Raw genomic sequence first — 22918 nt, forward strand, 5'->3', positions numbered from 1 at the left:
TGCTCCAAGGAATATAATCCTTTGGGTGGGCACCTGTTTGGATTTATTTTCGTTGATTGTGGACCCTCGGGAGGTTAGTAAGGACTTTACAAAAGCCAGGTGCTTGAGCAGCTTTTCCTGGCTGTCTGCCTGAATTAGGCAGTCATCCAAGTATGGGTAAATCTGGATATTCTTTTGTCTGCAAAAGGCAATGGCTGGAGCCAGACATTTTGTGAAAACTCTGGGAGCAGTAGATAAGCCTAAGGGAAGTACAGAAAACTGAAAGTGCTGAGATCCTGCCCTGAAACGGAGATATTTCCTGCATGATTCCCTGATAGGAATAAGGAAGGTAGGCCTCTTTTAGATCTAGGGTGGCCAGCCAAGCATAATTGGAGAGCATGGGTAGCAGCTGCTGGAGGGCGAGCATTTTGAATTTTGGGATCACCAGGAAGGTGTTTAGAAAGGATAGCTCAAGGATGGGGTGCCATGTGCCTTCTTTTCTGGGTACCAGGAAAAGTCTGTAGTAGAAACCTTGGCCTGTCTGTTCTGCAGGAACATGCTCTACTGCCCTGATAGAGAGCAGGGAAAGGACTTGCTTTTGCACCACTGCCCACTAGTTTGGAGGTAGATCTGGGAACCCTTTTGGGGTAGGAAGGGTGTGGAAAGAAAATTTGTATCCCTGGGACACTATGTTGAGAACCCAGCGGTCGTTGGTAATGGTGGCCCAGGTGCTTGCGTGAAAGGAGAGTTTTTCTCCTAGGGGTAAGAGAAGGTGGGCAGAGGGAGAGGGTGGGGGAGGTGAGTCATTGTGAGTTCTTACCATAAGGGGGTGGCTTAGAACTCCCTGGTTTTGAAGTGGAGGTAATCCACTGCTTAGATCTCTGCATTCCCTGCGGCTGCTGTCTGGTTTTCTGGGGTCTGGGTTGGACTGGCTTAGTGGGAGCAGGAAAGGAGCTGTGCTTGGTGGGACAATGCCTGCTGAATCTGGGTGGCTGAACCTGTAAGAAATCCTTAACTGTCTGCATAGATTTTGCTTTTTCTTCCATCTTTTTTAAGATCTCTTCTGCCTTAGTGCCAAATAAGTTGTCTTTGTGCAAGGGGGCATCCAACAATTTAGATTTCACATGGTCTGGCAAGGGCTGTTCCTTAAGCCATGCATGCCTTCTAATGACAGATCCGGTGACTGCTGCCCTGCAAGAAGCTTCTAGGGCATCAAAACCACAGTACAAGGTGTGTTTAGTTACTTGACTTGCAGAATGCACTAACTCTTGTAACTCTTTAGATTCTGCACAAGCAGGAAAGGAAGACATTTTTTGTTTGAGGAGTTCCGGGGTATGTTGCTGAAATTTTAGCATATGGAACCGATAATTTAGTGCCCAGATAGCAAGAGAAGAGTAGCTGAGGTGTATACTTTTTTACCCCATCTGTCTAGTGCTCGGGAATCCCTATCTGAGGGGGTGGGATTCTTAGCAAAAGTTGCTTTAATCTCTTTAGGGCCTTGAGAAATTACCTCAGGGTCAGCAGTAGGATTTTTTAAAAAGAAATGTGTGTGAGTCAGGGACTCCACAGCATCTGTCTGGTTTTCTGGGTGCAGGAGGGAGGGTGTCAGGAGTCAAGCTTGATTCCAGGAAAACATCCTCCACAGCATCCAGGATTGGGGGGATGGCCAAGGGTCTGTGCTGTGGAAGATCTAAGAATTCCCTGAGTCTCTTTTTATACTGAGGGTAGTCCTGACTCTCCCATTGGAAATGCTTCCTTAAAGTATGAAGGGTTTCACCAAAGGAAAAATCCTCTGGGGGAGAGGCGGAAGGGATGGAATCCTCTGCATCAGAATCCTCATTAAGTAGAGAGGGTTTGCATGTCTTCATATTCAGATGCATGAGAGTCATCTGACTCTTGTTCAGGCAAAACTACAGGGGACAGATCTCTTTTCCTTTTGGAGGGGGTAGCTTGGCTTCCCCTGATCAGCATAAGGTCTTCTGCCATTTTAAGCATTTGAGACTGAGGCAAGGAAGCAGGTGCCTGAGATTGGGTCGTCAGTTTCTTGGGTGTGATTCGTATCCTGGGCCTAAGAAACTCAGTAGTTTTCGAAAGAACGGTAGTCACGAAAGAAGACATCGGTTTGTGTCGAGAATCAGTAGTGCAAAGGACTTCCTCAGAAGACTGTGCCTGCTCAGCAGCTCCGGACCCATCCAAGGTAGAGACGACCGCAGGATCCTTAGTCGAAAGAACAGTTTTGTGGCATATTGGACTCTGAAAGGGTCTCGGTAGCGGCTTGCGAATCCACAGAAGTGGGCATCATGGGGCTGCGAAAGCACCTCACTGAAGACCGGAAAACTGACGACAAACTTAACGGAAGTGTCGTTGGTAGGTTTGGACCTGTGCGGTCTGTCTCTGTCTTTATCTTTATGTTTTTTCGGAAGATCTGCTGTCGGATGGCTTATCGAAGCCATATCTGAGTTCGAGGACTGTAAGCGAAAATATCTAGCTACAATAAGGGCCCGATGACAAATAGTTCTGGCGTTGAACAAAGCACAGAAGCGACAGCGGGGGACGTCGTGGTCTGGGCCTAAACGAGTGACACAGTAAGAATGAAAGTCTCGGTGTGGTACTTGCTTTCTACAGGCGAGGTAATTGTTAACTTTTTCTGACATTGGTTAGTGCAAGAAAAAAGGATCTCAATGGGGTACTTAGCTTTAGAAGACTTCAGCTTCAAATCGGTAGATGAAACTCAAGTAGCAGCCAACCGGCACTCGTGTGAACTGCTTCTGCTTCTGGCTCCTGCAAGAAAGACTGATGTAATGGCGTCTGTTGCCTTTCCTTATACTGCTGATGACCTGATGTCAGCCCTGAAGCAACAGCAACAGACGCAGAAATACTAAGCTTCTGGTATTTGGGTTGGCCGAGGGCTACCCTGGCAGGAATAACCCAAATGTGATGACTGCAACAGTAAAACATGAAGAACATCGAGGCCAATAAGAGGCTATAAGGCATTAAAGTGCATTATAAGGCATTATAAGTGCATTAAAGCGTTCCTGAATGACTCCCCTCTTGGGGAACTAGAGTGAAGAACTTGTTGCATTTGCTATTGAGGGGTGAGGTGAAGAGGTCACAACAAGGTTGTCCCCAGCAGCTGAAAATCCGCTCCGTTACTAATGGACTGAGGGGCCACTTATGAGGAAGCAGGATAGACCTATCAACCTGTCTGCAAGGATAGTGGATTTCCTCAGGATATGCTTTGCTATCAGAAAGTGGCAAGAAGATATCCCCCACTGCCACACTCTCAAAGTCTCTTGACACAAGGGATATCTGGTTCCTCCCAGTTTGCTGATATACCAAACAATTGTCATGTTGTCTATCTGAATAGGTATCACCCCCAAAAGGGAGAGTCTCCTGAAAGGCTGGCAATGGTAGAAGACTGTTTTCATCTCCAATATATTGATGTGAAGACAAATCTCTGTTTGGCACCAACTACCTTGGACTGTGTTTCCCAGATAATGGCTCCCCATCTCAGTTGGGAAGCATCCATGGTTACTGCGGCTTGGAGAGAATGAAGGATGAAAGGATGTCACTGTAAAACATGTGGATATTCTAGCCAGCAATGTATGTGAGCTCTACAAATGTTCATCAAAATCACTCAAAAAGGACATTGGTTGTCTCCTGATTGACCACTGAACCTCCAGAGAATTTGAGATTTCCTTTGTCAAATCCTTCTGGAAACAAGATGTGTGCCAAGTAATTAACCTCTCTTACCGAAAAATGAGAAATGGTCAATATTTTTCAACTTGCCCAAACAGATGAGTAGACAAGCTTCCCAAATCTGTCCAATGTATGCAACTCCCTATTTGATGGATGAACACAGGAACTATTTCTGCAAGCTCCTTCTGAGTGGCTGACGTCATTACATTAGAATCTATCATGAGACTCTTGCTCCAGTGGAGACTGTCTTTGAGAGCTGCCAAAAACTTGTTGGGCTTTTTGGGGATATGCTCAGCTGTGTCTGGTTCTTTCTATGCCTGGAAGACGATTAGGTCTATCATCTCATCGGTGGGGGAGCCACCCAAGAAGTACATTGGCCAGAACTGAAAGCCTCAAGAAAAACTGATTCCTTCAGAGAACATACTTGGGAGAACCAACCCGCTTTCTGTCTGAGAAGTATGACAATTTTTCTGAATGAGATGTCCTCATGGGAGGATCTGGGAGAACCTTCTCCCTCATCAAAATCAGTGTCGGTGGGTCAGTGATTCCTTGGGGGAATCCAAGAGCATCCCCTGCTACACTTGCATTACCTGTAAACCTCCTCTGTGAGTTGTTCAGGAGAGGACTCAGAAACTGAGAACAGACTTGAAGCTCCCAGAACCTAGCTGTCCTAATGGACCAGAAGAGCAGGCTGCTAACTCTGGGAAATCCTATGGAGAAAGGTTGGATCTGGTTCCAAAAGGATAGCTCTCTTCCTAGGTTGCAGAGAAGACATACTTGAAAACCTCAAAAGTCGAGCTCAAGAAGAATATTGGGAAAATCCCCAAGGTCATAGAAGCAAAAAAGGGACCAGCACACAACAGCAGCAAGATACAATTCCAAAAGATAATTTATTTCAAGGTTGCTGAAAGTCAACCTTGCATGATATTAAAGCCTTTATCAATGTGACTTCTTCTTAATCCAAAAACATTAGTTTACACAAACACCTTTACATCCTGGTTCTCTACTTATACCCTTATGTTAAAGTGGTATCAACCTATTGGAACTTGTATAATGGGTACTTATACAGTGTTAAAATAAGAACATGTTCTGCATGAATATGCTTATGGTACAAATTTAACCACATACACCTGACATCATAAAAATAACAATTACTTATTCATCAATATGAATATTCATATTTGTAAAGTAAATGGCTAATACAATCTATAGCCAAAATATTCTTATGTTATTTGTGTTATGCAAAAATCAAAATATATATATATATATATATTAATTAGCATAGGTATGTATGGTGTATATGGAATGTGGTTATGAAGTAGAGGCATTGGATATTTAACTGTCCAATGATCATTATTTGAATATATACAACCTGCCCCTTAGGGGCATCATTGGCCTATCCATCATGTACTTGATATTCATTTAATCCTGGCGTGGTAATCCACTTATTCTCCATATTATTAAGTTTCGTGTGCCACCCCATCTTGAAATTCCTGTGAAGTTGGATTTTATCTATTATGATGAACCTAAATGATGCTCCTGTATGCTGTTGACTATGTTTATATAGAGCATTGGTGATCCTTCTGTTTCTGATGGAACTCAAGTGTTCACTAATCCTAATTCTGATGGGCCTGGAGGTCTGCCCAACATAAAACGCAGGGCAAGTACATTGTGCCAAATATATCACCCAATCAGAACTGCAATTCCCGACGGTGTTAATGTTAAACATCTTTGGTGTATTTTTGGTGGTGAATTCTTTGGTTTTACAAATGTATTGGCATAAACTGCAGTGTCCACAAGGGTAACAACCCACTAAAACATCACCAAAAAGTGTAGTTTGTAGTTTAGTGACTGGTGTGAACCTTTTATAGTGTGTTAGCTGAGACTGAATGGTACGTCCCCTGCGGTAAGAAAAAGCGCAGGTTTCGGGAAGAATGTCATTAAGAAATGGATTCGACTGTAGTATATCCCAATGTTTGTTGACAATTTTTCTAAACCAGGATGTGTTGTTACCATACGTGGTAACTAATCTGATGGGTTGCCTGCCTTGCTTGGTAACTTCCTGTGATTTGTTATACTTAAGTAGATCTGATCTTCCCCTGGCTTTAATCTGTTTTGGCCGTATTGGTTAGATGGTTGGAATTATAACCTCTATCCACAAATCTTGTTGTTAATTCTTGCGTTTGTATAGAGTATTCCGCAGCCGTTGAGCAAATCCTTTTTAACCGCAAATATTGTGACTTTGGAATGTTGTTAATGATGTGGCGGGGGTGAGAGCTGGTGGCATGGAGTAAGGTGTTATATTGTGGGAATTTCCTGTGTATTGTTGTTGCTAAGGTATGATCCGGTAATCTTTTGATGGCCACATCCAAAAACACAATCTCACTGTATCCAATATTGACCGTGAAATGTATGTCAAATGGATTGTTATTGAGACAATCCACAAATTTGGATAGTTCCTCCATTACTCCCCTACCACCAACCAAACTATCAGTCAAAATACTACCTCGCATATATCCATGTAGTCCATATAAATATTTCGCTGGACATCATATATGAAGGTCAGTTCATAATACCCCATAAATAAATCCGCATAAATTGGGGCAAAAGATGCCCCCATTGCTGTTCCTTTGATTTGCCAATACGGGTTGCCTTCAAAGTAAAAGATGTTTTTTTGCAATACATACTCAGTTAACTGGATCAAAAAATTATTAAATCCTGTTGAATATAAATTGGATTGATTTAACCAGTACGTAACTGCCAAAATGCCAGCTTGATGTGGAATACTTGTATATAAAGATGTTACATCTAATGTACATAACAGCCAGTCCTCATCGAGTTGAGAGTCTTCAATAATGTTCAAAAATTGTGTTGTGTCCTGGATACGTGATCTGACCATTGACAATAATGGCTTTAAATATTCCGTCCGAAAAGCAGATAAAGGTTCAGTAAGGGATCCACGACCTGAAACTATGGGTCTAACTGGTGGATTCATTAAATCTTTATGTGTTTTGGGTGTTAAATACAGGTACTGTGGCATTGGTTCTGACACCTTCAGTTGGTTGGCCACTTGGGGGGTAATGATATCCTCCTCAACAGCTAAGTCTATAAATGAATCAATATCAGTTTTAAAGCTGGGGGTAGGATCCACTACCATCTTTAAATAAAACTGCGTTTGAGATAACTGTTTCAGTGCCTCTGCCTTATATTTTGAGTAGTCCATAACCACAATACCCCCACCTTTATCTGCAGATGTAATCACAATATTTCTATTTTGTTGTAGTTGCATAAGTGCTTCACGTTCTTGTTGGTTAAGATTATTACGACAACCCTCACGTTCCTTGGAAAAATGTAAATCCTTCATAACACAATCCTTGAATATAGAGACATATTTATCCATTGGTGGTACAAATGTAGATTTTCCAAACCTAAACCCAATAGATCTTTGAGAATTAGACTCATCTGAAAAAAATAACTTTAGATTGAGTGTTCTACAAAAGTTATTGATATCATCAACTAATAAATGTTCAGACACCGGTGATGTGGGTACAAAATTAAGGCCTTTATTTAACACCTTATATTCAATTTCTGTAAGTGCAACAGAAGAGATATTAAGTACATTGTTTATTGTGTTGTTATTTGTTTCAATAGTGTTTGGAGATTGGTTGTACCCAGATCTGTGCTTGTGCTTCCTCCCTGCCCTGCGTTTGTTAGCCCTAAAGGAATGAATTGCTTCCTTTTGGCTACTGGGGACACCTGGTTGGAGGAAACATCACCTTCTGTGGTAGATGAAAAATCATCATCAGAAGTAAAACTGTGTCTACTGTCATGTTTTTTGAGAATAGGTCTAGGTCTTTTCTTTCCCCTGGGTGGTTTGTGTGTACTCTCACTAAACCTCACATTTTTTGATGTTACAAAGGGTTTACCTTTTTCATAATCCCCTAAATCTCTATTAAATTTATGTATTTTTCTTTTCTTAAGTTCTTCTTCTATGTTTGTCAATTCCTTGGCTAGTTGGGATAAATGGTCCTGATAGTAATCTGTACTGGAAAATGTTTCCACTTCCAAACAAGTGATTTGTAATTCTGTAGTTAGAGTTTCAATATTTCTTTCATAGTATTTGGAAAGACTGTCGACAAACAGCATGGATGCCTGATGTTGGGCAGTAGCCCAATCTTGTCTTAATTCGTTGTCAATGTTAGCCACTAAGGGTTGCAACTTAATACGAAGTCCTCTTGGTGTTATATCTTTTATTTTGTATGCTTTAAACAGCTTTAAATGCCATATATTTGTTCTGAGGGCTTTCATTTGTCTATGTAACTTTGAAAAAAATAGTACCACATTTTTCTTTAAGATTAATTGTAGCGTTATCTGTCGTGGAGGCCTGGCCTGTGTTGAGTCCGAATACTTCTAAGTTGTCCTTGTCTGCCGAAAGGCCTTTAAGGATGTCATTTAAATCCATATTTAAGGTCAGGGTATGAAAAATCCTTTTATTTATTTTTACTTTACTAAATAATATCCTATGTATATATTAACAAACAAAATTATTAGTATTATGTCCGAAAAAAACTTTTTTAGGGATAATGTTAGTCTGCCCGACCAGGATAGTTCAAATCATACAAAATGTATAACAATGTTCATTAATACTAGGTCAGAAAGTTACCATATATGCTTGAGTATGCCCAAACGGTCCACAATATAGGGCTATAAATTGTTGAGTATTTGTTGTGTTTTAGTATCCTTACAATAGGTGGTATTGTTTACAAGAAAGTTGACAGTTATAGTATCCTTTTTTATTTTTGTTAATAACCACCGTAAGGATGTCAACTATGACTTTCAAAACTTGTTTAATCTTCAAAAAATGCCCTTACAATAAGTGGGACCAACAAAAAGAATCAATATGATCAAATATACTTGTTTTTTGTGCCACCGTAAGGTGGCTCAATCCTAGAAGCCATTCGACTCATATCTGAGGCTGTCACTGCAAAGTACAGTTGTGTACACTTACCATAAATGTAGATGTTCGAGTGTCTTCACTGTTGCAGTCATCACTGTAGGGTTCTCCCCTGCCAGCAGGCAGTCCTCGGTCAGCCAGAATCCCAAAGCCTGGGTTCGGCGTCGGCTGCTCAGCCATGTCCCCTGACGTCAGTGCACCAGGAGTACAAAGCTGGCAGCAGACGCCATGTTTTCCAGTTTTTCTTGCCCCAGATGTCAGGTGTCCAAAAATGAGTATAACTCCATACCCTTTGCAAATACACCTCAGAAGAAGGGTGAAGTAGGGAACCACACAAGAAAAAGTAAGAGGGGACAGGAGGGAGGGTAACCCAGACTGCAACAGTGAAGACACTCGAACATCTACATTTATGGTAAGTGTACACAACTGTACTATGTTAATCGTGTTTTACTGTTGCAGTCATCACTGTAGGGTTGAATCCCAAAGCAAAAGAAAAGGGAGGTGGTCATAAAGTAGAGGGGGCGGCTAGAAGGCCCTGCAAGACTGCAGAAGTAAAGCCTGCCCTAGACTTAGAGTAGAGAGGTAGATTGTAGTGCTTAGAAAAAGTATGCACCGAACTCAAAGTTGCAGCTTCCAAAATGTCTTTGGTAGGTACTCCCCTGAGGAAGGCAGCTGAAGCAGCCCTGGTAGAGTGAGTCCTAATACTTCCTGGGATTTGCTTTCCATGGTGAGAGTAACAAAATCCGATTCCATGAGCGATCCATTTAGAAATGGCCTGTTTTGAAATGGCTTTGCCTTGGGAACTTGAAGCATAAGAAACAAACAATTGCTCTGTTTTCCTGATGTTCTTGGTTCTATCCAGGTAAAAACAAAGTTGTCTGTGTACATCCAAGGAATGCAAGATCCTTTCCCCTCTATTTTGAGGATTGGAGAAAAAGGTTGTCAGGTGAATAGTTTGATTTAAAGCCACTTTGGAAACCACCTTAGGTGTGAAAGTAGGATTAGTCCTTAAAGACACCCTGTCTTGGTGAAAAATAATATAAGGTTCCACAGCCATGAGTGCTTGCAACTCCGAAACTCTCCTGGCTGAGGTCAAAGCTAACAGGATGGCTGTCTTCCATGATAAAAACTTGATGTCAGATGTGGCAGCAGGCTCAAAAGGAGGTAGAGTGAGTTTTTCCAAAACATAGTTGAGATCCCAGGCAGGAATGGGTGGTGATCTAGGGGGCCTTAAATTCTTAGCTCCTCTGAGAAACTGTCTCATGAGTTGGTGGGAAAAGACTGGAGGGTCTGTATTATAATGAGCAGAGATAGCAGAGGCATGTATCTTTATGGAAGAGAAGGAGAGACCCTTATGTAATAGGTCTGTCAGGTATAGTAAAATCAGAGGGATATTAGGAGTAAGAGGATCCGAATCATGATCATGCATCCAGGTGCAAAATCTTTTCCATTTTCCTGCATAAGATTTTCTAGTGCTAGGGCGTCTGGCTTCTAAAATGACATCCATAACCTGCTTGGGAAGGAGAGGATTAATCATAGACCCTGAATTAGCCAGGCTGCCAGGCTGAGAATTTTGACATGAGAGTGCAGAACCTGACCCTGATGTTGGGACAAAAGATTTGGAGTCTGAGGTAAAACCCAAGGGGGCTCCTGTGAAAGATTAATCAGTGTTGGGTACCAAAACTGTCGAGGCCAATTTGGGGCCAGTAAAATTAACATCTTGGGCTTGTCCTGCTTGATCTTTAATAACACCCGTGGAAGAAGAGGTAGAGGCGGGAAGGCATACCCCGAGAGGTTTCTCCATCTGAATGATAGTGCATCCACTTTCCATGCTAGCTCGTGGAATGTCCTTGTGCAAAAAATCCGTAGTTGATGGTTGAGGGGGGATGCAAAAAGATCTATGTGCGGGCAGCCCCAGACTGCTGTAATCATCTTGAATATTTCAGTGTCCAGCATCCATTCGTGTGAGTCTGACAGGTTCCTGCTCAGACTGTCTGCCAGAATGTTTTGTTTCCCTGGTAGGAACTGAGCTTGTAGGTCCACTTTGCAAGCTTGAGCTGTGTTCCATAGAGTCATAGCTAGTCTGCAAAGGGGTTAGGAGTGTGAACCCCCTTGCTTGTTTATGTAGCACATAACTGCGGTGTTGTCTGTCCGTATCAGTAGTTGTTCTGGTTGTAGAAGATCCCTGAAGGCCAAGAGAGTGTTCTGAACAGCTAACATTTCCTTTAAATTGATATGCAGGTGCTTCTGATCCTTTGTCCAAAAGCCTTGCAGACATTTTCCCTGCAAATGGGCTCCCCATGCGTAATCTGAGGCGTCCGTGGTTAGTATCTGGCTGGCTGGAGGCAGACTGAAGGCTTTCCCTTTGTTGTGAATACATGCCTAGGTCCACCAAAGGAATTCCTTTTGTAGACAAGGCAGAACGGTGATCTGTGTGTCTAGACTGTGGCAATGCTGGGACCATACACTTTTTAGGTACCACTGTATTTTCCTCATATGTAGTCTTGCATATGGTATGAGAAGGATGCAGGAGGCCATGTAACCCAAAGCCTGCAGGAATTTCCTTGCAGATAGCTGAGTTAGTGACGCCAAGGCTTTGAAAGTTGAAGCCAGCTGTAATTGTTTTTTTGGATGTCAGAAATGCCATCTGGGTTGTTGTGCTTAGAAGAGCACCCAGAAAAGTTATCTGTTGTGAGGGTGTCAAATTTGACTTTTTTATGTTCACAGTGAATCCCAGGAACTTGAGAAGATTCTGAACAAACTCTAGATGCTGGAGTAAGACATCCTTGCTGTCTGCTTGAATAAGACAGTCGTCCAGATAAGGGTAAATTTGAATTCCCTTGAGTCTGCAATAAGCTACTACTGGTGCCAGGCATTTGGTGAAGACCCTGGGCGCAGTAGACAATCCAAAGGGCAGCGCAGAGAATTGGTAATGCCTCGAGCCGGCCTTGAGCCTGAGGTATTTTCTGCACTCCTGTCTGATAGGAATGTGTAAATAAGCCTCCTTTAAATCCAATGTTACCAGCCATGCATTTTTGCTCAACATTGGCAGTAGCTGCTGCAGAGTAAGCATCTTGAATTTTGGTACCTCCAGGAAAGTGTTCAAGACTGACAGATCCAGGATGGGTCTCCATGAATTTTGCTTTCTGGGGACTAGAAAGAGCCTTGAGTAACAACCTTGCCCCGTTTCTGAAAGCGGAACCAGTTCTATGGCCCTCATAGCCATGAGGGCTTCCACCTGGTTTAAGGCCTCTGACCATTGATGTTTTGGTAGGTCCGGCCATCCGTTTGGTCTTGGTAGGGTATGAAAGTGAAATTTGTAACCTCTTGAAACCACATCCAGAACCCACTTGTCTTGGGTTATGTAAGTCCAATTTAGGTGAAAAAGAGAGAGTTTTCCTCTGAGAGGGGCTTCCAGGAAAGAAGTTCCTGCAGCCCAGCAGGGGGAGTCATTGAGCCTGTTTTCTATGAGTTTGAGGCCTGTCTTCTCCACCCCTAGGGGTGGAAGCAGTCCACTGTCTTGGTCTGTAGGAGGTCTGCGTTTGGGGCCTTCCTCTGGAGCATCTATATCTACCCCTCTGAGGCCTGTCTGAATAGGGAAAGGACCAATTTTTAGTTGGCCAATTCCTACTAAATCTGGGGGGCTGTACTTGTAAGAAATCCTTAACCGTTTGCATGGATTTTGCCTTATCCTCCATCTTCTTTATCACCTCTTCAGCCTTAGATCCAAACAAAACATTATGCTGAACAGGTGCATCCAGTAACTTAGCTTTCACTTGATCAGGCAAGTTTTGTTCCTTTAACCAAGCATGTCTTCTAATGACTGTGCCAGAGGCAGCAGCCCTACAAGAAGCCTCCAAGGCATCAAAACCACAGTGTAAACCATGCTTCCCTACTTGTTCAGTGGCATGCATCAAATCATGTAATTCCTTATTATCTGCACATGCGGAAATGGAAGCTAGCTTTTGTTTCATAACAGACAGTAGAAATTGCTGGTATTTTAGCATATGAAATTGACAGTTTAAAGCCCTAATACATAAAGTTGCAGAAGTGTACACTTTTTTGCCCTATCTCTCTAAAGCTCTGGAATCCTTATCTGTTGGAATGGGTTTTTTAGCAGAAGCGGCCTTAACCCCCTTAGGGCCCTGAGAAATGGTTTCAGGATCAGCAGTATGATTCTTGAATAGGAACTGGTGAGAATCAGGGACCCTATAATATGTCTGACTTAGCAGGTGCTGGAGGAAAAGAGTCAGGAGTTAAGTTAGCCTCAGAGAAGGCATCATCCACAATATCCAAAATAGGAGGGATAGCCAGGGGTCTATGTTGGGGAAGAAGAAGAAAATCCCTAAGTCTTCTCTTAGATTCCGAGTACTCCTGTCCTTCCCAGTGAAAATGTTCCCTCATTTCATGTAAAGTTTCCCCAAATGAAAAATCCTCAGGGGGAGAAGCTGAAGGAATGGATTCCTCAGCATCAGAATCCTTATAAGGAGGAAAATAATAATTCTGGTCAGAGGAAGACACTGAAGAAATAGATGCCTGATCAGAAGAGTCATAATCCAATTCCTGCCTTGGCCTTTTATCTGGTGGGGGATGTGAACCCCTAATCATGGTAAGTAAGTCCTCCACCATCTTAAGTAACTGTTTTTGGGATTTGGGTCCCGGATCAGAAGAGGCCTCGGTTGAAGTCTTAGATTTGGAAGGAGTCTTTGCCTTTGCCTTTATCAGAAGCTGTGTAGGCCTAGAAACCCCCTCGGAAGCCGGTACCTGCACAGCGGCTCCGGACCCATCTGAGGGAGCATTGTCCGAAGGTCCTGCAGCTGAAGTAATCAAAGGCCTAGTTGGCTCCTCGTGGGAGTCCGTTTCAGCAATTGGTTCCAAAAATGGCCGACGACAGGAGCTGCGAAAGCACCTCACTGACGATGGCCGAACCTGAAGCTGGCTCTGCTTGTAAAACGTCATCTGTTTTGGACCTCGGAGGCCTGTCTTTATCCTTGCGTCGTTTGTGAACTCCGGTAGTCGAAAGCGTGTCCAACGACATTTTGTAATTAAATCGCCTACCGAAATAATGAAATGCAAAATCGTACCTACGCTTAATCATACGTTGGTTAAATCTAGCACAAAACCGACAACTAGCTATAACTAGCAACTAGGCTCAGGGCCTAAACAAGGAATACAGTAAGAATGGAAATCCTTATGAGGTATTTGCTTCCCACAAGAAATACAATTATTAACTTTTTCTGACATCGGACTGGAGCAAGAAAAAAGTTTCCCCAACGGGGTACTTAGCTTTGAGTAGAAGAAGTTAGTCTTCGGACTGAAGTATGAAAAATTGCCAGGAGTCAGCCGACCGGCACTAGCGAACTGCTTTCACCGCACGGCAAGAAAGACTGGAGAACATGGCATCGGCTGTCAGCTTTGTATTCCTGGCACACTGACGTCAGGGAGCATGGCTGAGCAGCCGACGCTGGACCCAGACTTTGGGATTCTGGCCGACCGAGGACTGCCTGCCGGCAGGGGAGAACCTTACAGTAATGACTGTAACAGTGAAACACGATGAACATCTGAACTATCAAGTGCCCATGCCCCTAGAGGAAGAAAAGGATCCAAACATCTTGGATCTGATCCTACCCTGTCGGAGTCAACTCTGTTCGGCTCAGAGACCCCAATGGCTCTGACAACATAACTGATTTTATCCTGGATTTTGTCTACAGCAGCCATTTGAGTGTGGAGAATTTACAAGTGTGGACTATACAAGAATTTCCTTGGCGTTCACAAGTACAGGATCACTTTCTGATGAAGACTTGCCTTTGTCGAAAACGTATAGATTGGTTTGACGTTATTCGTGTTTTGTGATTTTCAATAAAAGATCCTTTTAAGAAGGAATTCGGGTTTCCGACCTCTATTTGGACACTCCTTGCAAGTCTTTATTTTTGGTTTTGGTTGTCGTTTGACTTGCTTCCATCTTTTGGTTCAGTTCTGACAACATGGGAGTTAACTTTGTCATAAAACTCATTACAGTTGAGCAAATATGAGCTTCGGCTATGATGCAGAACTGTCATGAGCAAGAGTTGGATCCAAGGGTTCCAATCTGAGAAGTCAGACTGAAGGAGCCATTAAGGAGTGAGGGAAAGAAGTGGTTATTCGGGATCCAACATGGTCAGAGCCACGAGTTCGCCCAACTGGATTTGGGTCCAAAGGAAACACTTCAACATCCTGTCCACATCAGCTTCAGTGAGGCTACGAGAGCATCTAGCTGACCTCAGAGAAGAAGCAGAGGAAGGTGGCCTGTAAGGATAATGGGGGTCTGTCATGGAGAATTGGAGACCAGAGCGTAGAGAAGATAGAATCTGGAGAAAATCTAGGTGAAGTTATGGAGCTGAGAAGAGCATTGACTCCATCTCCTTTTGCTTCTCCCTGCACTTTTTAGCTTTTTTGGAAGATGAAGATGGAAAAGGAGAAGCAGCAGCAGCCACAGACTTTCCCAATCCTGAAGAGGACTTCTCTTGTGGTAGGTTGAAGAAGACTCTTTAAAACCAGCCTGTTTCTTCTTTCTAAGATGGCTCATTGTCCACAAGCCTCATAGACAGAGCAGTCAATATCCAGATGAGAAAGCCCAAGGCAATATACGCACTTCTCATGCGCATCTAAGCTATGAAGCCATGGGAGTAAGCTATACATTTCTTAAAAGAGGACAGGATTATCCACTATCCTCACAGTCCAAATAAAGAAGAAAATAAGTATCTTACAAGGCAAAATGTTTTAAAACTATCACTAAAATATAGCTATAATATAAAATATATAATAAGGGGGTGCTGAAAAGTTCTAAGCCTGACCACCTTTCTTAAGTCTGATTGTTATTTTGCCTCTGTAGCTGAAAAGAGGGTTATTTCATCTTGTAAAGTGCCAATTTGCAGAACTGTTAATGCTATGCTTTGACATTGTTTCGGTTCATTGATTGAACCATGTCAATGGAAAGTGTGGTATTTTCAAGTGTGGAATTCCAAGCTATCATGAAGTTCCTATTCCTGCATAAGAAAACTCCAAAGGAAATCCATGACTGTATGATGCAAATATTGAGTGACAAGTGCCCTTCTTACTCAGCAGTGAAGAAGAGGCATGCAAACTTTCAGCATGGAAATTTCAAGACTGAAGATGCAGCAAGGTCTGGGAGGCTTCAAACAGTGTTAACTTCTGAATCTGTTAACCATGTCCATGATCTGATTTTGTCAGGTCAGCGAATACCAGCTAAAACAATTGCTGAGACACTACAGATATCCACAGAATGTGTTAGGTTTGTAATCCATGAGCAGCTGGGTACGCAGAAGCTGCCAGTCATGTGGGTGTCCAAATGTTTGAACGCCAATGAGAAAAGATGTCAAGTGGACACTTCCAAGTTGTTTTTGTGGCATTTTTGTCAAGCTGGTGCCATCTTTTTGGAATGACTAGATACTGTTGATGAAACATGGCCAGATTACTATGATCCTGAGACAAAACAACAGTCCATGCAATGGCACCACTCAGGTTCACTGAGGCCAAAGCAGTTCAAGACCCAAAAGTCAGCAGGAAAGTTTATGGCCACAGTGTTTTGGGATCAGGAAGGAGTTGTAATGACTGACTATCTTCCACGGGGCCAAAGAATTAATGCAGAATACTACTGTAACTTGCTGTGCCGATTAAAGGAGGCATTGAAAGAAAAAAGGAGAGGGAAGCTGCAGAAAGGAGTTCTCTTTTTGCAAGACAATGCACCTGTTCACAAGGCTGGTAAAACAATGGATGTTTTGACGAAACTGGTATCTGAGTGCATAGACCCATCCACCATAATCATCAGATCTTGCTCCATCTGACTATTTCCGGTTTCCAAACCTTAAAAAGTGTTTGAAAAGGCGGCAATTTTGGAGTGATTCGGAGGTGACTGCAGCAGCGCAGTACTTCAGACTTTTTTTTGGCAGGGTTACAGAAACTTCAGACATGAAATGCCAAGTGTGTTGAACTTCAGGGAGAATATGTTGAATAACTTGTACGTTTCATGGCTCCACATCATTTCTTTCTTGCTCAAGCTTAAAACTTTTCAGCACCCCCTTACAAATATAACCACTACTTTATTGTTTTTTAACTTTTTATTAAATAAACCCCCAAAGGAGGAAGAAGAAAAGAGAAAAAGGAGGAAGGAACAGCAAGTGAAATGCTAAGAAGAGATCAAAATTAAATAATAAAAACCGTAGATTTTTTTTGACTAACCACTACTCAGCACCAAGATCCGTCAAAAACGTATGGCAGAAAACGAGATCTAGGGTAGATCACTCACTTCACAAGAAATTATAAGTAGGGAGAGGAGCCTGAGCACTGGGATCTAAAGCTTAGAAATGGCCAAAGCTGGAGCAGAGGCCCCATATGTTGCAGAACGGACAGAAAACAACATCAGATCACTTGTTTGTCTGCTAATGCAGAGCAATGTTATATGGGGTTCCCCACAGCAGTTAACAGAAGCTGGCATAAAATATTAACCCAAAAAATATATTAAACAACAAATTATACAGACAATGGTTGAGGGGAGATTTCTGCGATCATTACTTATCATACGGGGTGAATGTGTCTCTGTCATTCCTTACAGTTATGTGGCTTGTGGCTTGTTGCTTTGTCCTCCTAGCATGATCATGCTTGCGAGAGAGAGAGAGACAAAGGGTCACAAAATGACCTTCACTGATGTCCCTTTTAAAGAATAAGAGAACTCTACCTAGAGCAGGGATACCATAACAAAAACCTATAACCATGACTGGGAGGAATGGTACACACAGGCGAGTGTCCACTGATTAGGTGATCCACACAGCACAGTTTGGCTCAGCTAGAAAAAGCTGCACAAAGCCACTGTGTGAGCTCAGTGTGTGTATGTGTGATGCCAGTCAAGTGGTAGGCAAATGAGGGTAGATTAGGGTTGGGAGGGAGGCCTAATGGTTAAGGTGTTTGCCTTACAAACACAAGGTGCAGGGTTGGAGTCTCACAAGGGATAATTGGCTAGGCTTAAAATGGCTCGCAAGGGCAGTTAGCCTAGTACTAATCTATGAACCTATGACTACACTTGCAATGAATATGGGCTTTTGGGATGAGAAATGTCATCCTACTGCTGAGGACAGCAACATTTCTGGTACAGAAGGTTGAAAAGTAACAACTAGACAAAGTATGTTTTAATGCAAAGTACATCAATGGCTCTGGAACCAGACTTCTCATGGGGGGTGGTACAGGACTTGCTCTCCTACTCTTGAGCTGCTTCTTGTGAGATGCCATGGACAGGTGTGGGACTACTCAAGTCCCTAGATGGGTGTCACACAGTTAAAGTTTGTGCCAATAAAAGTACTTCATGAAAGGAGTCTGGATCTTTTGGTTTCTTTTTTATAGCTAGAGTAGTCCAGAGCACCTCCACAAAGAACAGATCTTTAGGCAGGGATATTGAAAAATTGGGCTTATCACATACAAAAATGGAATCCAACCCAGATGGGCAGTTAATGTTTTACCTCTGGCTGGAAATATTCTAGCTGTGGTCCTTGTTACATACATGGAGGAGACAGAAGAAATTTAAGCAATTAGCTGTCTTAAATAAGTGCTTTTCTGGCATGAGACAACAAATGGCCTTCATCTGCTGAAGCAGGACTAGGAAAGGTCCCCTCCGTGCATCTTGAAGCCAGAACTACAGCCAGTAACTCTTTCATGATCAGCACTGACAGGCAATGACTGCAGATAAACTTGTGCCAATACAAAAGCACACAGGGTAATATCAATCAGAGGAACCGCATATATAGGTACAACCAATGGATGGAAAGCTGTTCAGTACCAGTAAGCAGGAGTTGACTGATTCTGAAAAAAATGAGCACCTGCTTGACATACATACTGCACGGGTCACATCAGCTGATACACTACACTCCTCAACAGGTGAAATGGGGATGCCAGATGGTGTGGACTGATGAGAGCAAGGCAGCAATCCAAAGTCAAAATATTAACGACAGTCTAATCCAATATCTAATTGGTATGGGATCAATGCCAGCAAGTACAATGCAATTCTAAAAAGTAGGTGTCATTACAACACCAGAGATTGTGAATGGTCAGAGAATAAGATGGCCTCCACCTGTCAGACCTAGGCAAACTGGTAAGTCAGCATACATGGGTGGAAATGCCAAAGCACCACAGACTTCATATTACATTTACTTAGCAGACGGAAACAAATATCTTTAGTCTATTAACTTCAGAATTCTATCTCCTCTTCTTATTTATTTTACCCCTCACCTCTTTTCCATCTGTCCCACGATGTCTTGAATGCCTCCATGGGGCCTACTCCACTATCCAGTCTAGTAGTCCATTCCACAAGTCCACAAACCTCTCCATAAAGAAGTACTTTCACAGATCCAAGGAGAAGTTTTTCTACACTCCCCATATCTGCCCACTCTTCCCGTCTGTCCTTCCAGTTAAGGAGAACTCAGTCACATCTCCTCCTACATCATGCCGCTCAATCTCTTCTAGTCTTTAGTGAGAATGCTAGCAGTCTCTTTAGAATCTGGTCACATTTTTCTCCTCTATCTCGAGGACTTCTATTGGTTTTCCTCAACTTGAAAACCCTCTCCTTGTACGGGCTCTAGAACGGCATGCAGTTCTCGATCTGTGACCAAACCAGGGTGTGATACAGCAGCAGTAACAGTGATCTGTGATCAATATCTCCTCACTGTTTTTCTGTTTTGCTGTTATCACTTTTACACCCCAGTTGGTATCACAGCCACAACTGTTGTGGCCCTGGTGCAGTACTTTGCATGTGTCTGCACTTAACCTCAAAAGCCACTTTTCATCTCACTTGACAAGCCATTTCATACCCATTCCTAGACTGCCTGTCCTCCATCCTTCATTGCTGCTCCTAATTTTGTGTTGTTAGAGAACTAGTTGCACTTGTTCTTCAGTCCATGATATACACCAGAAATTAACAGAGTTCTGAATTCCTATATCCAACTCCTACAGCAGTCTATCAATCAACTTCCTTATTAATGACACTGTCACTTCTCACTGCAACTCTCAGAGTCTTGCCATTTAACTGTGCAGTAATGCAGTTCTTAAGTCTTCATCCTATCTCAACTCAACTACTTTTCCGAGCAGCATTCTGTGCAAGACACAGTCAAATGCCAAGCACTGCATCAGCCCCCATATTTTTATTTCTTCTCGTTTGGATGTTGCATGTCATGTTTTTTTTCCTTATCCTTCTGCTTCTCTCTGTATCACTTTGTTCCTGACACTTGTATTAATTTTCTCTATTTGCAAAATGACCCTAGCACCATGCAGCATTCATAGGAGACTACAAAATTTCACTTCATACTTATGAAAAAATTCAGATTTTCTACGGGAAAGCACAAGATTTCCTAACTGTGTTTTCTGTTCATTGGCTGATCAACATCAGCACAATGTTACAACGTTGTATAGTTTCATAGGTAAGTACTAGGCAAGCTGACCTTGCTAGCCATTTTAAAGCTAGCCAATTTCCCTTTTTGTGTTCAAAATAACTATCCCGTTATATTATAGATTGGTCTTACCCATTCTGTGGTCAATAATTATATATTACCCCTAGTGAGAATAAATAGGATTATACCATGGATAATTTGAGGGGACCCATGCATGGGATAAAGCATTTAGGACCCGCATCTGTCCATTAGTAGTACAGGGGGTAGTCTTGGGGTAAATTTTCTGTTTCCCATCCATAGATCTAAGTTGCAGTTAAAAAATGGATGGATGAGCTTTTTTTATGTGGATGGTTTATGTTTTTTGTTTATATGATCAGATAAGGGACAACTGTAAAAGGATCCAGCTTCTTCCAGCTATGCTTTCAGCTCTGACATCTGCAAAGACGTTGCAATGGACACAAGCCAACAACTTCTATGTGATGTTTCAGATTCTTCCAAATGAAAGGAAATAACTGAATATACAAGAAAAGGCTTGTTCTTTTATGAAAATGTATGGCTACCTGATGCCATTTTCATGAGTGGTCCGAGGAAAATAACTGTATACAATCTGTAGAATTTGCAGCTAAACAGTTCTTCTGTCACTCTGGCACCAGCCTTGCTATTTTACCAGATGCCAAGTTCTCAAAAATAGATATTAATATAGCATATCTGAAACAAGCTTAGATGCATTCAACCACCACTGTAAAAATAATTTCAGTGTCCATATTCTGACTATTCTCAAAGATTCTGCATTTTAACTACATACCACAAGGAAGCACAATTACTCCAGATCTTGCTCGTCCATTTCCAAACATCTTCCTCAAGCTTTTCTCCTGGTAGGGTCGAAGAATTGCAGTAGGTTTCAAGTCAATGTTTATATCTGGATTTACGGTATCATTTCGGAAGTCATATTCAGCCAGCAAAGGATACTCCATCTGAATACACTGCTTTTGCAGCTCTTCTATCTTTTCCTAAGTGAAAAAACATAGCTGTTTTATAGCGTTCAGCATTTTAATTAACCTCCAAGAAAAAGGCCCAGTGACAGAGAGGGACAGAATGTAAAAGGAACTAATAATCACCAACAAACCAAAAATTAACATTGTGCAAACACAAAGAAATACAATGCACAGGGACATTAGAAAAGGGCACTTTAGGTGGCAAGATATAATCTCCTTCTCCCAAAAATCTACTATTGGGGTGAGTATATTATCCCTTTTAGAGAAAGACTGTTCCAGCAAGTAGTACAATAAATTGGCAGATCTCTAAGCAGCAATTCCTCCTTGAAAAGGGCGATCTCTTTAAAGATGACCTTGCTGTACTAAACTTTAAATACACGTCTTTGTTTGTGTTACAGCAGTCAGCATCAATGGCCAGTATGTGTAAGTGATAACATGATTTTTAAGTGCACATTTTATGAACAGACATCCATTCCTTACTAAAGAAATGGCTAGGATTCTGAGGGTCTATATTAGATAAACAAAAGTTTATCTAATCGAAAGCTGACATGGTACGAAATCCCGGAACTCGAAACCGCAATTGTGGGGGGGTTGTGCCCCCCACCCCCCACTAAACATATATTCCAACTCAGGGATCGCACTACAGTGAGAAAAGGGCAAATATTCCCATCTTCACTGTACCACGATCTCACAAAAACCATGTCTAGTTTCAGGATTTTCGAACATGTCAGAGCCGATTCTGATAGTGCCTTTGTGACTCTCTCAACAGGGATGACATTTGATGTCTTACAGTAAAAGTGCTTGGATATATACACAGCCATGCTTAGGGTATTACTTTTACTGTAAGACAACAAATGTCAAGAGATGGCTCCCTGACTGTGACCCATGCAACCCATTGAGAGATGGCTCCCCGACTGTGACCCATGCAACCCGTTGAGAGATGGCTCCCTGACTGTGACCCAGGCAACCTGGTGAGAGATGGCTCCATGACTGTGACCCAGGCAACCTATCAAGAGATGGCTCCATGACTGTGACCCAGGCAACCCATCGAGAAATGGCTTCTTGACAGTGACCCAGGAAACCCATCGAGAAATGGCTTCCTGACAGTGACCCACGCAACCAGGGTTGGATTTGTGGCCCAAGAATAGAGGAGCCAGACAGGGAGCAAGTGCAGTAAAGTGGCCAGCTCACCTTTTGCAGGGGAAGGAAGAAGAGTGAAGGGGTGTGGTCTGCTCTCTCTTTCTGCCTCTGAGGAGAGTGATGGTATAATTTTACCCTGTGGAGACTGGAGAAACCAACAACTATTCTTGATATAGTCAGGGAATGTCTGCTGCTGGCTATTCCCCTTGTAGTAATGAGGGATGACTAGCAAAGACAACTAATTGCATACCCAATTCACTATGCAAAACAAGCAAGTGTGTATGCAGTGGATGTAGGGCTTAAAAGGAAAACCTGAACCACCCCTAACGGCTGGATAAATAAGGGCTCCTCCACGTCAAACTTTGTCCTCCTGATGGAGGACAAATATTTCATTTGGCTGGAAGGGGGCTGATGCTCAGTAGACTGCAGAGCCAAAAAACTAGAAAAAACAAAAAGACACTCTCAAAAAATTTTACATTTAGACAAACAAATTAAGCAAACACCAATATACATACACCCAACTCTTACAGAATTGTACAACACCTCCTTTTTACCTTATACTTTGGAACAAAAAGTCACCACACAATGCAAGTTGCTCAAAGTGAGCATCAAAGCCAGAATGACACAAACGGACACTAACATTTATAATTAATGCAACACTTTGTAATGCAAAATTGTATATGTTATACCAAGAAGAAAATGGTTAAACTTAGACCTGAAGC

At 42.4% G+C, this 22918-nt stretch overlaps 1 protein-coding gene across 1 annotated transcript in view; it reads right to left on the reverse strand.

The window, feature by feature from the left end:
• ERCC3 (ERCC excision repair 3, TFIIH core complex helicase subunit) overlaps window positions 1-22918 on the reverse strand; it is a 476680-nt gene that overhangs the window by 264390 nt on the left and 189372 nt on the right. Inside the window, 1 exon segment of the mRNA XM_044078239.1 lies at window positions 20867-21071. Within this exon segment, the coding sequence (XP_043934174.1) occupies window positions 20867-21071 (205 nt within the window).

This window comes from Protopterus annectens, chromosome 7.part0, assembly GCF_019279795.1.
Source record: "Protopterus annectens isolate FY-2018-M chromosome 7.part0, PAN1.0, whole genome shotgun sequence".
In the NCBI taxonomy this organism is placed as follows: Eukaryota; Metazoa; Chordata; order Ceratodontiformes; family Protopteridae; genus Protopterus; species Protopterus annectens.